The sequence below is a fragment of the Grammomys surdaster genome, unplaced genomic scaffold (genome assembly GCF_004785775.1).
Source record: "Grammomys surdaster isolate TR1022 unplaced genomic scaffold, NIH_TR_1.0 275, whole genome shotgun sequence".
In the NCBI taxonomy this organism is placed as follows: Eukaryota; Metazoa; Chordata; class Mammalia; order Rodentia; family Muridae; genus Grammomys; species Grammomys surdaster.
In genome coordinates this window covers 2,042,646-2,055,767 of record NW_021604716.1, presented here as the reverse complement: position 1 = coordinate 2,055,767, position 13,122 = coordinate 2,042,646, and the positions used below count along the sequence as shown (strand labels likewise).

Genomic DNA, 13,122 nt, shown 5'->3' with positions numbered 1-13,122 from the left:
GGGAGTTTCTATTATAGTCCAGGAAAGAGAGGCTCGGCTAAGTAACTTATCCAAGGTCACTCAGTGGATGAAAGCCAGGATCTCACTCTAAGCACCATAGCTCCAGAATTAAAGGACGCCCACAGTGTGTTTCTCTCATTTAACAGACGTACACATGGATCAAAATCTCATCGTGCCTCGTAAGTAGATATAACTGTTACGCATCAATTTTATATGTAATAAGTGGGCTATGATGTTTGTTAGTATTCCTTTATTACTATCAGAATTCCTTTCTTACTATCAGTTTAATATTTTTTTGTGTGTAGACAAGGATGTGAGGGTGATACAACGCTCTGTGTACAAAGTCCCTCACGTGGTACATGCCAGGCTCAGAGTGGATGCTGATGAAATAACAGTGTCCTACACCAGCATCCTGAGATCTACACAGGGAGCATCTGGGTTCTTGGGTACAGCCCTAGTTAGTCTCACCTGCATGCTTAGTGCTCCTTTCTGATCCTCATTGATGACAATGGGTCTCTCCTCCTTCCTCACAGCCTTGCTGTGTCTTGGATCCTCTGGTGGACAGGACCTGCCTCTCTGCTCTGACCCGTTCTATACCCAGGATTCATTCAGACTAGCCCATGTACATATGAGCACCGGCTCTGAGTTTACCTTGTTGTATCTGTCAGATGGGAGAGAGAGGTGACATATTGTACACCTATGGAATTTAGAAAAGATCCTGACACATAATAAGGGCTCACTGAAATCACTAGGCTTTTCCTTCCTTCCTTCCTTCCTTCCTTCCTTCCTTCCTTCCTTCCTTCCTTCCTTCCTTTCTTTCTTTCTTTCTTTCTTTCTTTCTTTCTTTCTTTCTTTTGTTCTCTCTTTCTTTCTTGTTGGTTTTTTGAGACAGGGTTTCTCTGTGCAGCCCTCTAAGGAGGCTAGTCTGGATTTTGGGGGTAGATTTGTATATGAGGAATAGCACCTGTTTGTGTTAGGATAAATACAGGGAGATTGGGGTACCAAGGTGCGCCACCAAGCAACAGATCTAGCATAAGAGATTTATTGGAGAGGGATGAGAGTGAAGACAGTCTTGGAATGGGGACATAAGGAATAGACAGACACTATCAGGCAGATAGGGAGACAGAGAGAGGGAAGTAGGTAGGATATGGAGAGAGGAACCAGAAAGAGATTTGGGGTGACAGAAGGCCCTTTTATATGCAGCACCTAGCACATCTGCCACATTTTTTGGCATCGGGTGGTGATGTAGAACAACCTCTAGGTCCCTGAGAGCAGGTAGGTGCAAGTGTCTGATGGCTAACAGTGTGTGCCACTGATGGCACAGGCATGTTTGTGAGTTCAGCAGTCATCCAAACAGCTGAAGAGGGAGGCACCATCTCTGGATTACAGCTATGGAAGCCATCCTGGAGAGTACACAGCTTGTGAACCGCAGAGCCTGTACCAAGCTGAGGGCTGCCTGAGTGGGCACTGACAACATGGTTCTTCCAGGCAGCATCCAGACTCTTAGGTGTCAGAGTGCAGCCACCCTTGGTCCTGCAAACACCCACCTGGTGCTTATGATAGGGGATGTACCAAGCTAGGTTCTGGTTACTCAGTATAGTCAAGCAGGAAGGAAGGGCTTGTAGAAGAGGTGATGTCCAAGATTAACCAAGATTAATCTTGCAATATGAACTGAGGATGGCAGCCTACAGGCAGGATAGAAGGAAGAGAGAATTCTCAGGAGAAGATATGCATGAACAAAGAAACTGAGTCACCACCGTGCACACATGACCGGGACTCTAGGTGAGCCCTCTACATCCTACTGGACCTTAGTTGTTTTCAACATGAATGAAGCAAGTGAGCTTCACGTACCCCAGAACATCATTTGACTTTGCCCATGCCCAGTGGCAGAGCAGTGAACTGAAGCCTATCCTTCAGGGTTAGCCAATGGTCCGAGTGTAAGACATGTCCCGTATCACTGTGCACGGTGACTTGACTAGATATGGAGCCCATAGACTCATGGGGTTGAATGCCTGGCCCATAGAGACTGGGACTCTAGGAGGTGTGGCCTTGTTGGAGTAGGTGTGGCTTTATTGGAGGAAGCGTGTCATTATGGGGGCAGGTTTGGAGGTCTCCTATGCTAAGCTACCCTCAATGTGGCACACAGTTTCCTTCTGCTGCTAGGGAACTGAGATGTAGAACTCTGCCTGCCTGGATACTGCCATGCTTCCAGCCATGATAATAATGGATGGAACCTAAGAAACTGTGAGTCAGCCCCAACTAAATGTTTTCCTTTATAACAGTTGCCTTGGTCGTGGTGTCTCTTTTACAGCAGTAAGACTATGACCCGGTGTCATGAAGCAATCTAAACACCTTTGTCTGAAGTCACAGTCCTTGCCATTGGTCACAGGGGCCATGCAGAATTTCTTCATAGCTTTTTGGTACTCATCAAAGTTGATTTAATAACCATGTTCGTTTTGTGACATATAACCACGCATGAAGATCACAAAAGACTCTAAGGATATGGGATGAAGTTTTCAAATGTTATCATTGAAAAAGAAATCCATCATCTGTTAAGAGAAAAACAGCCTAGTGAATATGAACACACACCAGAGGTCAACTCCTAGGGTTCAAGTCCTCCATCTTGAGCTACATGCCCTTGGGCAAGCTAATTAACTCCAGTCAGGTTAACACAGTCCTTCTCAACCTGTGAGTTGTAACTCCTCTGGGGGGTGGGGTGGGTCAAATGACCTTACAGGGGTCGAATATCAGATATCCTGTATATCAGACGTTTACATTACATATCACAGAAGCAAAATTGCAGTTATGAAGTAGCAATAAAAATAACTTTATGTTTGGGGGTCACCACAACATAAGGAACTATATTAAAGAGTCAGAGTGTTAGGGAGTTTGAGAACCACTGTGTTAACAGGATCTAGAGGGAAAGCTTCACACACACACACACACACACACATTTTCATATATATATATATATATATATATATATATATATATATATATATATATATATATATGTATGTATGTATTTGCCTTACCTCATGACGAGTATAACGGTATTTAAAAGTTCAATCTGAATTTGTTGTTGTTTTTAAGTGATAGTTACAATTCACATCGAGGTCAGTATTTCTGTATTTTCTGGAGCAGGCCAAACACTACTTTCAGTTTTATGAACATTCAAATATCTGTCGCTAGGAATTGACTCTGCCACAGTTCAAAAGCTGTCATCTAAATAGTGTGTAGGTGAATGAGTGTGGCTGTGTCCCAGTAAAACTTTATTTTCACAATCAGGCAGTGGACCAGTGTGTCCATGGGGTATTGTCTGCTAATGTGTGCTCCGTGCTGACTTAGCTCACTCATGAATTATAGCTTGCAGTTTCACACTTATTGGGCTTGGAATACATTTTTACCCTGGTCAGATAAAGTAAGTTACAACCATGTCCAAGTCACAGCTGTATCATATTTTAAAACCCTGCCTCTAGCATCGGTTATTTCAAATTTGGCATGTATATTTTTCCTTATTACAAATTATTTGTGTGGTGGTTGAGATTTAGGACCAGTTTCCAAAAGACCTTATAGTGGTTAATCTTAGTTGTTAACTTGATGGGGTTTATAATCACCATGGAAACAAATCTCTGAGCATGTCTGTGGGGGATTATCTAGATTAGGTTAATTGAGGTGGGAAAAATCCACCTTACCTGTGGGTAGCACTGTCTCCTGGGGTCCTCTATCCGCCTCTCTGCCTTCTGACTGTGGATGCAGTGTGACCAACTGTCACATGCTCTTGCTTTTATGAGTTTCTTGTCCTCAAACTGTGAGCCCAAATCACATCCTTCCTTGCCTAAAATGCTTTTGTCAAGCATGTTTGTCACAGCAAAGAGACAGGTAACTAATTCAGCCACAGAGCAGGATCCTTTTGTGTGCTTGTTCCTCAGGGCCCACCAGATGAATGAGCCAACCATGGTCCTCCCTCTGAAAGAGCAGGTGGCATCCTTCCTCTGAAAAGAGGACTTATAATCCCTGTCAAAGCTACCAGAGCCATCTCCTTTCTTCTCTTTTCAATTTGTGTGACTTCCAGGGTGTCAAGTCAATGTGTCCTTGTGCTGGGACACTATTTTGGTTCTCATCTGTTAGAGTACAAGCCAACCAGTTATGACTTGTACGTCCAATAAAGCCAAAGGTACTGAACTATGAAAACAAAGCATGTGTGCATTATTGTTTTTATTATTATTATTATTATTATTATTATTATTTAAAAACAGTAGAAGAAAGCATGTAGTGGGGACTTTTTTGGCTCTCAAGAACCAGAGCTAACATTTTCAGGTATGAGAATTCCCATGCCTGTGTCATGGTTCCCTAAGCTACAAGTTCCCCTTCCCAGCTTTCTCTGCAAAGGTACAAGTATATGATCTGAAGCTACCCAATGTGACAGGTGTCATGTCTAGCTGACAAGAATGGTGACAGAGATTTCCCTCTCTTGGGGCAATGGTGACAGAAGTCTTCTGGAGTGACTCATAGCCAGTAGTGGTGATGTGAAGTCTGATGTCTGTGTCACCTCCACTGACGTAGGCCTGGGTGTCACTTGGATGCTGCTCTAGGCTGTGAGCCTGGAGTTGTGGCTCTCTGGCTCCAGTGGCTATCAGAAGTCTTTGAAGGCTCAACTAAACATCCAGAATTACAGTTTATCCTAGACCTCGCCTGGTCCGGCAGCCAGCACCCCATGTTCTAGTCAATAGGATTGTAGGGAGCCTTTTACTCTGGAAGAGCTATCATATACCCAGGGGACACTCAGCTGTGGGGACAAGGTTTGCCTGAATAGTTGTGGGAATTTCTGTGGCTTATAAATGCCATCTCTTGGAAGACTCTCATATATTTAGCCACCGAGGTCCCTTTAAAAGAGTGACAAGAGTCAGAGAATTGAGAAAATCCTAAAACTCCGAGTCCTTGTCAAACATTTCTAGAAACATCAGGCCAGATGTAATTTATCAACATGTGGCCATTCTGATGCTGCAGAGTGTTGCCTAGTAACACAGCTGACACTTCAACTTTTATCAAGTTTCCAGGGGAACAGAGCCCTGGAATTAATTGCAGGTCAACTTCTCACACAGAAGAGGACAAGGTATGTGAGCCTTCTCCCCATGCCCAGCCTTTCAGAGCTTTTCTTTTGCTTTAAGCAGTCCCCCTGGGCTCAACTTAGGCAAGTAAGCATTCTGACAGAATACTTACATCCAGTCTTCTGCACATTTTGCACAACCCTAGGAAAGCCCGTGGGACTCTGTTGAAATAGGAACCTTGTTTGCCACACGGGTGGAAGTGCTTTAAGACGTGATGGGTAGAGGCAAACTGTTGGCAAAGTGAGGACCCATGAAGATATAACTGGATGAGATTTACCTCTAAGGTTCTGGTCTGCTTGTTTTATGAACTCTGTTTCTTCAAGTGTAAACTCTCTTGCATGGCAAGGCTCTTTTGTTACACACCATTAGTTTTCCTCAAACACTTGGCAATTCATGAATGACTGATGCTCATGGTTGTGGTTCAGTTTCCCCCAGAAGGCATCCTGTCCCATTTGTTTGTACATTCTGCTTGCAGAAGAGGTGAGAGCTATTGCTACCTGGAATCAGTTCTGCTTTTTTTTTCTTCCAGAAAGACTGGGGGCAGGCAGACCTGTCTGTGTCTACTCTTTCCAGTGAAGCTCCTCATTGTTCCTCCCACACAGCTCCAGATAATTGAGGCCACAAAGCATTCCTATTTGTTCTCCCACTATTATTTTTATTTTACATTGTGGCAATAAATGTGTGAAATCATCTGTGGCCAAAGACATCGAGGAATCATTGATATTTACAGCAAAGATAATGACTTGGGGGACTTGTTCTCAGCATAAGATAATTCTATTTTAAAAAGTAGCTCACCGTCAGTTTTAAGGTGTTTTGAACATACCACTATGGTTTGGACAATAAACAGCTTAATTATAAATCTCACAAAATCTATCTTAATTTTAATGAAAGGACTATACCTATCATGCTTGACAGCCTCTAATAGCTCAAGAAAGAGTAGCCAAAGTCCTGACAAAACATAGGCTACAGTAATTTCATATTTCAACTTAGTTTCTTCAAACCATGTCAAGGAAAATGGAATCATCCATAACAATGTAACAACTGGGGGACTGAATCCATGTGATACAGAAAACAGTCTCTATAGGCTATGTCTTAGCATTTCAGTCAAGAAAAAAATCCTTGGACCAGAAGTGACTGTGTGAGACATGAAAGAATCCACATTTTAGTTAGTTATTCCTAGGCTTTGCGAGAATGGAAAAACTACATCAGCCCTATTCCTAAGGAGCTAATGGTCTAGAAAACACACACACACACACATACCACACACCACACACACATGCACCACACATATGCATACACTATGGCCCTATACAAATTTGTTAGAAGAGATACCAAGATACCACTTGATAGGGGTGGGCACGCACATAATTTAAAAAGTAGTCCTATCTCCCAAGGTAAGTTTTTTAAAAAGCTGACTGAAAAGAATCTGAGGACTTCTCCCTCTGTAATCCATATATAGTGGTTTCAGATGTTAAATTCAAAAGTGTTAAGGGACAGGGAGAGAGCTGTTCTTGTAGAAGGAGCTCATGAGCTTCAGTGAGGGCAATGATAAGAACATTTTAGAGGGAAAAAATGTGTGTTAGCGGCTTTCTTCTTCACTAGCAGCAGGGGTGAAGGACTGCCCTGGGTGTCTGAGCTCTGATATCTAACTCACTTCTTGTACCTGTCCCATGAGGAGTGTCCTTTCTCATGTTACTGATGACAAAAGGTGATCCCAAGAGGTGAAATCACTTGTTCAAGTTTTCAGAACTGTACAAAGCCAGGCTGGGATTCCTATCAGCCATCCACCTGACTCCCCAGGCTGTAGGATTTCCAGAAGACAAAAGCAATCAGGATTTTTAGAAATGTTAACACCTACTTTGGTTTTAGAAAATCCAACAGAAGGATGAAAAGAATAACATAGTGGCTTTAAGGAAATCCAGGATGTGTAGCTCGTGTCCCTTTCAAGTGTGTCCTAGAAGTTCTGCATTTCCTAGTGGGCCTCTTTAGACTTCCAAGTGCTCTGACCACACTGAATGCAGAAATAGACTTAAGATGGGAAAATTGCTGCTCACAAACACAGTAGATATAGGAACCCCAGTTGTATGGGCGGGGTCACGCAACAGCGTGGCTATTAGTTCTTAGAAGTTTGAATCTGGTAACTGTGAGGAGGGTGGAGCTGGCCAATAGGCATAAAAGCTCAGTGAGAAGTCAGCTTCAATAATCAAGGAGAGAGAGCAGGGGGTCATGAGCCACAGCCACAGCAGCCTGGGCAGAAGGGAACAGAGACACGAGATGTCACAGATGTTGCATGAGATATGCACCGTAGAACACTGTCCTCTGGTACAACATGGCTGTTGCCCCATTGAACTGTCAGCATCTGTGATTATCCTAGGGAGACCTGAAGAAGATTTGGGCCCATTAACTTTCTAACATGAGTGGAGGAGGGGCTCACAAGGCCCCGCTTTTCCCTGAGATATACAGGCAGTTGTGTGGAATCACTTCCTGTCTACTATTTGATGTCCTCACTATCATGTGTTCATCTCTCCAGGAAAAGTCACACTGGCCAAGCAACATGTTGGCCAGTTGGATGTAAAAGCAGGCAAACAGTTCTAGTTGCCTAAAGCCAATGGGAGTGCCTTCCTTAGAGACCAGAGAGACAGGAAGAGCAGTGGATTCGGGGATATGATGACTTCAGTTCTACAGTGATGTCAGAATTCCTGAGGGACATAGGCAGCTGGAATTGGATCATTCCACATCTGCATTGTATCTGTTGGCTTTCCACTATGCACCTAGCATTGATCTCAGCAATGGCTCTGGCGTGATGGGACATTATGAAGCTCATAGGCATTGTACACACATAGGAATCTGTATGGAACCACAGGGTAGTTGCTATGCTAGGCAGACGTTACAAGAGTTCACTTGAGTGTGTGAGACCAGACAATAGGAACCTGAAGGGAACGGCAGGATGGAATGAGAAGAATCTGCCTCCGAGGATGCAGCGTTTGGCTGGGAATGAAGAAGCATCATCTATAGAGATGCAAAGGTCAAAGGTGACAGAAGGGAAGCATGTCAAGGAATCTCACTACTGCCTGGGCTCTGAAAAGCTTGGTACCTCCCTGGCTAAGGCCAATGGCCTCCATTCCCTCAACTCTGAGGACAGACAGTCAAAGAAGACAAGGTGCTGGTGTGTCTGGGTGAGGCTGGATATTGTTCAGGGACTGTGGACATTTCAGTCTAGCAAGACATGTCTGAACATGGAAATTTGCCTTGGATGTTCACTGATTTGGCCTGGAATGTGAGAAACCTAGGTGACTCCTGATCCATTAGCTTCAGATGACTGGATGCTGATACTAACTTGGGACTCCTAAAAGCCAAGAAGATTCCTGTTGCCTGGCCAAGTTCCATCCTCTTGTTTTAACAGAAAGCTGAGAAGTGGGAGGGTCTTAAAGGAGTCCACCAGGGCACAAGACACTGTGGTAGAAACAGAATCACTGTTTCTACAGTGATTGAGGTGTTTTTTTGTTTTTTGTTTTTTTGTTTTTGTTTTACTAGAATCACTTGGATTGGGGTGATAGAAAGGACCTCAAGCTGGGAATTCTTCTGCTCTGTGTTCGTGATAGCTACAATGACAACAGTAAGAAAGGGCATTGATTGGATACTTGTGTGTACTAGGCACTGTTCAAATCACTTAAGTTTCCAACAGCCCTGTAAGGAATTTGCTTTTTATATCCCATTTTGCAGGTGAAGAAACCAAGGCTGAGGAGGGGAAAGCATTTACCCAAGGCTTCGGTTTTTAGTCAGAAGTGCCCTGGTTGGAGCACAGGCAGTATATATTTCAACGTCTATTCTCCTAGGGGATTGTATGAATGGGAGTCGTGTCCATTGTAGTTAGACCAAGGAAGGCCTGTGTCAGGGTAAAGCCTGATTCATATGTCTGGAGAAAAGACAGATGAGGAGAGAGAAAGAGAGGGGACACTTCTAGGTAGCCTGTCTGAAAACTATGTCTGATCCCAGATCTCTGAGAAAGTGGGGGTTTTCCACAGAGGATCTTGGGATTTAAAGGTTTGAGGAATCCTGGGAAATTGTGTAATTCAGCTTTCTGGTGTATAGAAGGGAGGCCGAGGCAAGCAGAAATGGAGGGACACAGCTCAGAGCCCCTTCCCATCCTTCTCTTCCCACAAGAATTCCACGGTACAGGGACAGTTAAGTGTCTTCTCCCGGGTCAGCCTAGTATCCATGCCACCGGAGGGACCCTTTAATCCCTAAGCAGGTGCTCTAATCCACCCAAGGTCCCAAGGTAGCCATGAAGAAAGAAAGATGAAGACATTTAAGAGGCTGGCACCTGCAAACTATTTTTACAAGGAAGCCAAACTGCATTCCAGAGGTTCCTTCCCCTCAGAGATACACAGGGACGCTCCTGTGACCCAGGCCAGTTTTATTTTGTACAAGACCAACCACATATAAGGCTATCCCTAAAACCCCACCAGGCTTTAAGATGTCTCCTCGGGTCATGAGGTTCCCCTCCAGGGTGCTACAGGATAGGGGCAGCAATTATCTCCCTTCCCCACCCCACAACCTGTCTTCATCTCGGAGGGCAATGACAACCCATCATGAGGCTATGGCGAGCCAAGAGTTGTTCTGTGACACTCAGAAACCAGGCAAGACATACCTCTCCACCTGGAGGTTGACCTTGGAAGGCTCCACGTTGGGATTCTCCCACTCCATTTGCGGGCAGTGCATGAAGTAGCAGAGCGTGTACAGGGCCTCTGGCTCCCAGTAGAGCGCCCCCTGCTTGTGGTGCAGGGGTGTGCCATTGCCGTGGTGTTTCGCATTGAGGGGCTGTAGGTGGTGCATCGCCCGGGACACAAGGTCACCTATGGACAGAAGCAAAGTTTCAGAACCTCCAGGCACAGACACCAATCTGAAGATCTTTGCAGAGACTCTGGACCCTGCTGGTTCTCTCAGAGACTGAAACGGTCCCATATCAAGCAGAGAGGAAAAAACATTCATTGGCCATGTGACTGTCAGGGACATGATCTGAAGCACAGATGGCAATGGGATCATTTGGAGTCTTGCTGTTCTGCAACTCCAATTGCTTCCTCTCCTCTCTAATGTAGCCGATGATAGCCTCAGTCACCGAGGATAGCATGGACTTCTGATCTCGCCTCCAACTCCTGAGTTCGGGGCTTACAGGCGTGAGCTATCACTTCCTGACTATGTGGTGTTGAGGATGGAGCCCAGGGCTTCCTTGTGCATGTCAGGCATCCTGACACCCCATCCTCAGCCCTAGAAATCCAATGTCTAACAAGCAATAGGAGGCTTTTGTGCTTTGCTCCTGTTAGCTGCTGCTCCTGACTCAGTGTCTCCTATTGTATCCACTGCATGGCTGACGGTAACCACTCCAGGAAGCCATACAAGATCCATCTTGTCCATTTCCTGAGCACTCTGTCCTTCCTAGGGAGCTCTCAGGGGTAAGCTTAGAACTGCCTATTTCCTTGCTAGCCTTTCCTCATACAATAACTCCCTCTTACGTGGTGTTTTCTGGGTCCCAGCAACAGTCCAGATGCTTTAACTCATATCTAGAAAGTAGACTGGACTTAATGTGCATCCCAAAGTCTATGTGTTGAAGATTTGGCCTATAATTCCACAGCAGGGACCTTTGGGAGGTGCTTAGAGCCTTCGGGGGATTAATCTATTGATGAGTTCATGGCTTGTGGGCTGTTGGGGGCAGTGGAAACACTAGATAGACTCTGTGGGAGGAAATTGGTTACTGGGTGTATACCTTTGAGAGGTGCACACCTTTGAGAGGTGTATTTTTGTCTCCAGTCAGTGAAAGGAGTCACTTTACTCTCACACACGCCCTGCCATGATGTTCTGCTTCGCCACAGGTCCAGAACACAAAAACAGATCATGGTTTGGCAGCTCAGAAACTGTGAACTAAAGTATCCTTTCCTTTAAGTTTATTTCTTGGGCATTTTGTCACCATGGTACATGTTCATACATGAATTTATGTGCACATTTGTGCAGGTACCCGAAGAGTCCAGAGAGTGCTAGGTACCCTGGAGCTGGACTTACAGGTGTTTGGAAGTCATCTGATGTGGGTACCGGGAGCCAAATCCAGGTCCTCTGAGGTGACTCTCCAGCACCTCACAGTACTTCCCTACATAAGTCTACTTACAGATGAAGACATGGAAGCCCAAAGAGGTTCCATTACTTCTCAAGGTTCCATGGCTATAAACAACATGTAAGGGGAGGAGAGCTGGGGTTTAAACCTGGGACTCTGACACCAGAATCCAAGCACTTAGCCATACTCTTGAACACTGGGGTCTGTTTCCCTCTTCTCAGCATTAGCAAACTTGAAAAATATGCTGTTCTTCTTTCTTTTCTCTCAGAAGGAAACTGGAATTTTAAAAAGATTTTTATTTTTGCTTATGTGTACGCATGTGTGTATGAGTCTGGGTTTATGTATATGAGTATGGTACCCGCAGATGCCAGAGGAGGGAACCAGATTCCCTGGAACTAGAGTTCCAAGCAGTTATGAACTACTTGATATAGGTGGTGAGATTTGAACTTCAGTCCTCTGCAAGAGAAGTAGGAACTCTTAATAATTTATTTTATTTTTTACGTGTATTGGTGTTTTGTCTGTCTGTCTGTCTGTCTGTCTGTCTGTCTGTGAGGTTGTCAGATCCTGGAATTACAGACAGTTGTGAGCTGCTATGTGAGTGCTGGGAATTGTACCTTCCGGAAGAGCAACTAGTGCTCTTAACCTCTGAGCTATCTCTCCACCCTCAAGTCAGGCTTCTAAATACCATCACACCTCCATGTTTTTACTGGTCAAAGGGCAGATCTTCCAGTGGGAGGCTGATAGCCCTCAGAAGCCCATCTTTGTTCTGGCTAAGATAATGGTCCCATCCTTCACGGATGTTGCCATGCCAAAGTGAGCAATCACTGCTGCTACTTGCTTAATTTTAAATGTAGTCATTTTGTTGTATTTAAATACATCCATGTAATGAGGAAAATTATATCACTTTCCTAAATAGACTATGAACATCACTTGCCATAAATAGAAAGTAAATCTGATGAAGACAGCTCAATTTTGCTTCTGCTTTCTTCTTAAATGAATAACAAAGTATCAAAAAGAAGTTTAAAGGCTCATATCAATCAGAGCCTTTCTTAAGTAATAACCGTTAAAGCTGTTTTAGAAAAAAACAGCACATGGTAAATGTATTTTAATGCCCTGCCTCTGGCCACTAAAGTCATTTCATGTAGAGTGGAGTGTGCTCCACACCTTTGAAGCCACTTCTGTAAGATTCGAAATGATTAGTTTTATGTGTCAACTGAGATGCGGAGCTAAGTTGCTTAGTCAGACATTGACTAGATATTTTTATGGGATTTTTTTTTTTTTGATCAGTAGACTCTCAGTAAAGCAGAACACCTTCTATAATGCTGATGGGTCTTGGCTAATTTTCCTCAGGTTGAAGGAAGGCCTGAGTTAAAATTGGGGCCAGAGAAATGGCTCAGGAAATAAAAGTATGCACCGCTCTTTCGGAGGACCAGAGTTCAGCTCCTAGCATCCACATCAGGCTGTGCATGGCTGCATCAACTCGAGTCCCAGAGTGTCTGATCCCCTCTTCTGGTCTCTGTGGATAGCTCACACATGAGGCATGACGTTCTCGTGCACACACACACACACACACACACACACACACACACACATGCCCTCACACACTTTTTATTAGAATCCTAGCCTGCTGGCCTGCCTTCAAGTGCAGGGCCAGCAGATCACAATCACATTAGCCAAATCTTTTCAATCACCATTTCCCTCCTACCCTTCCTTAGGATGGCCTTGAACGGCCTATGTAGTCCAGCTTTGATAGGACTTGTGGGGATCCTCCTGCTTCAGCCTCCCTCCCAAGTGCTAAGACAATAGACAAGAACCACCAGCTTCTTCTTCCTCCTCCTCCTCCTCCTCTTCTTCTTCTTCTTCTTCTTCTTCTTCTTCTTCTTCTTCTTCTTCTTCTTCTTCTTC

General features: G+C 44.5%; 1 protein-coding gene across 2 annotated transcripts in view; it reads right to left on the bottom strand.

Moving 5' to 3' along the window:
* The window catches only part of Btbd11 (BTB domain containing 11), a 270,646-nt gene that overhangs the window by 93,133 nt on the left and 164,391 nt on the right, over nucleotides 1–13,122 (bottom strand). For both annotated transcript variants that reach the window (XM_028776953.1, XM_028776952.1), the window contains exon 3: nucleotides 9,763–9,967. In XM_028776953.1, coding sequence (XP_028632786.1) covers nucleotides 9,763–9,967 — 205 coding nt within the window. The remainder of the gene's footprint in view (nucleotides 1–9,762; nucleotides 9,968–13,122) is intronic.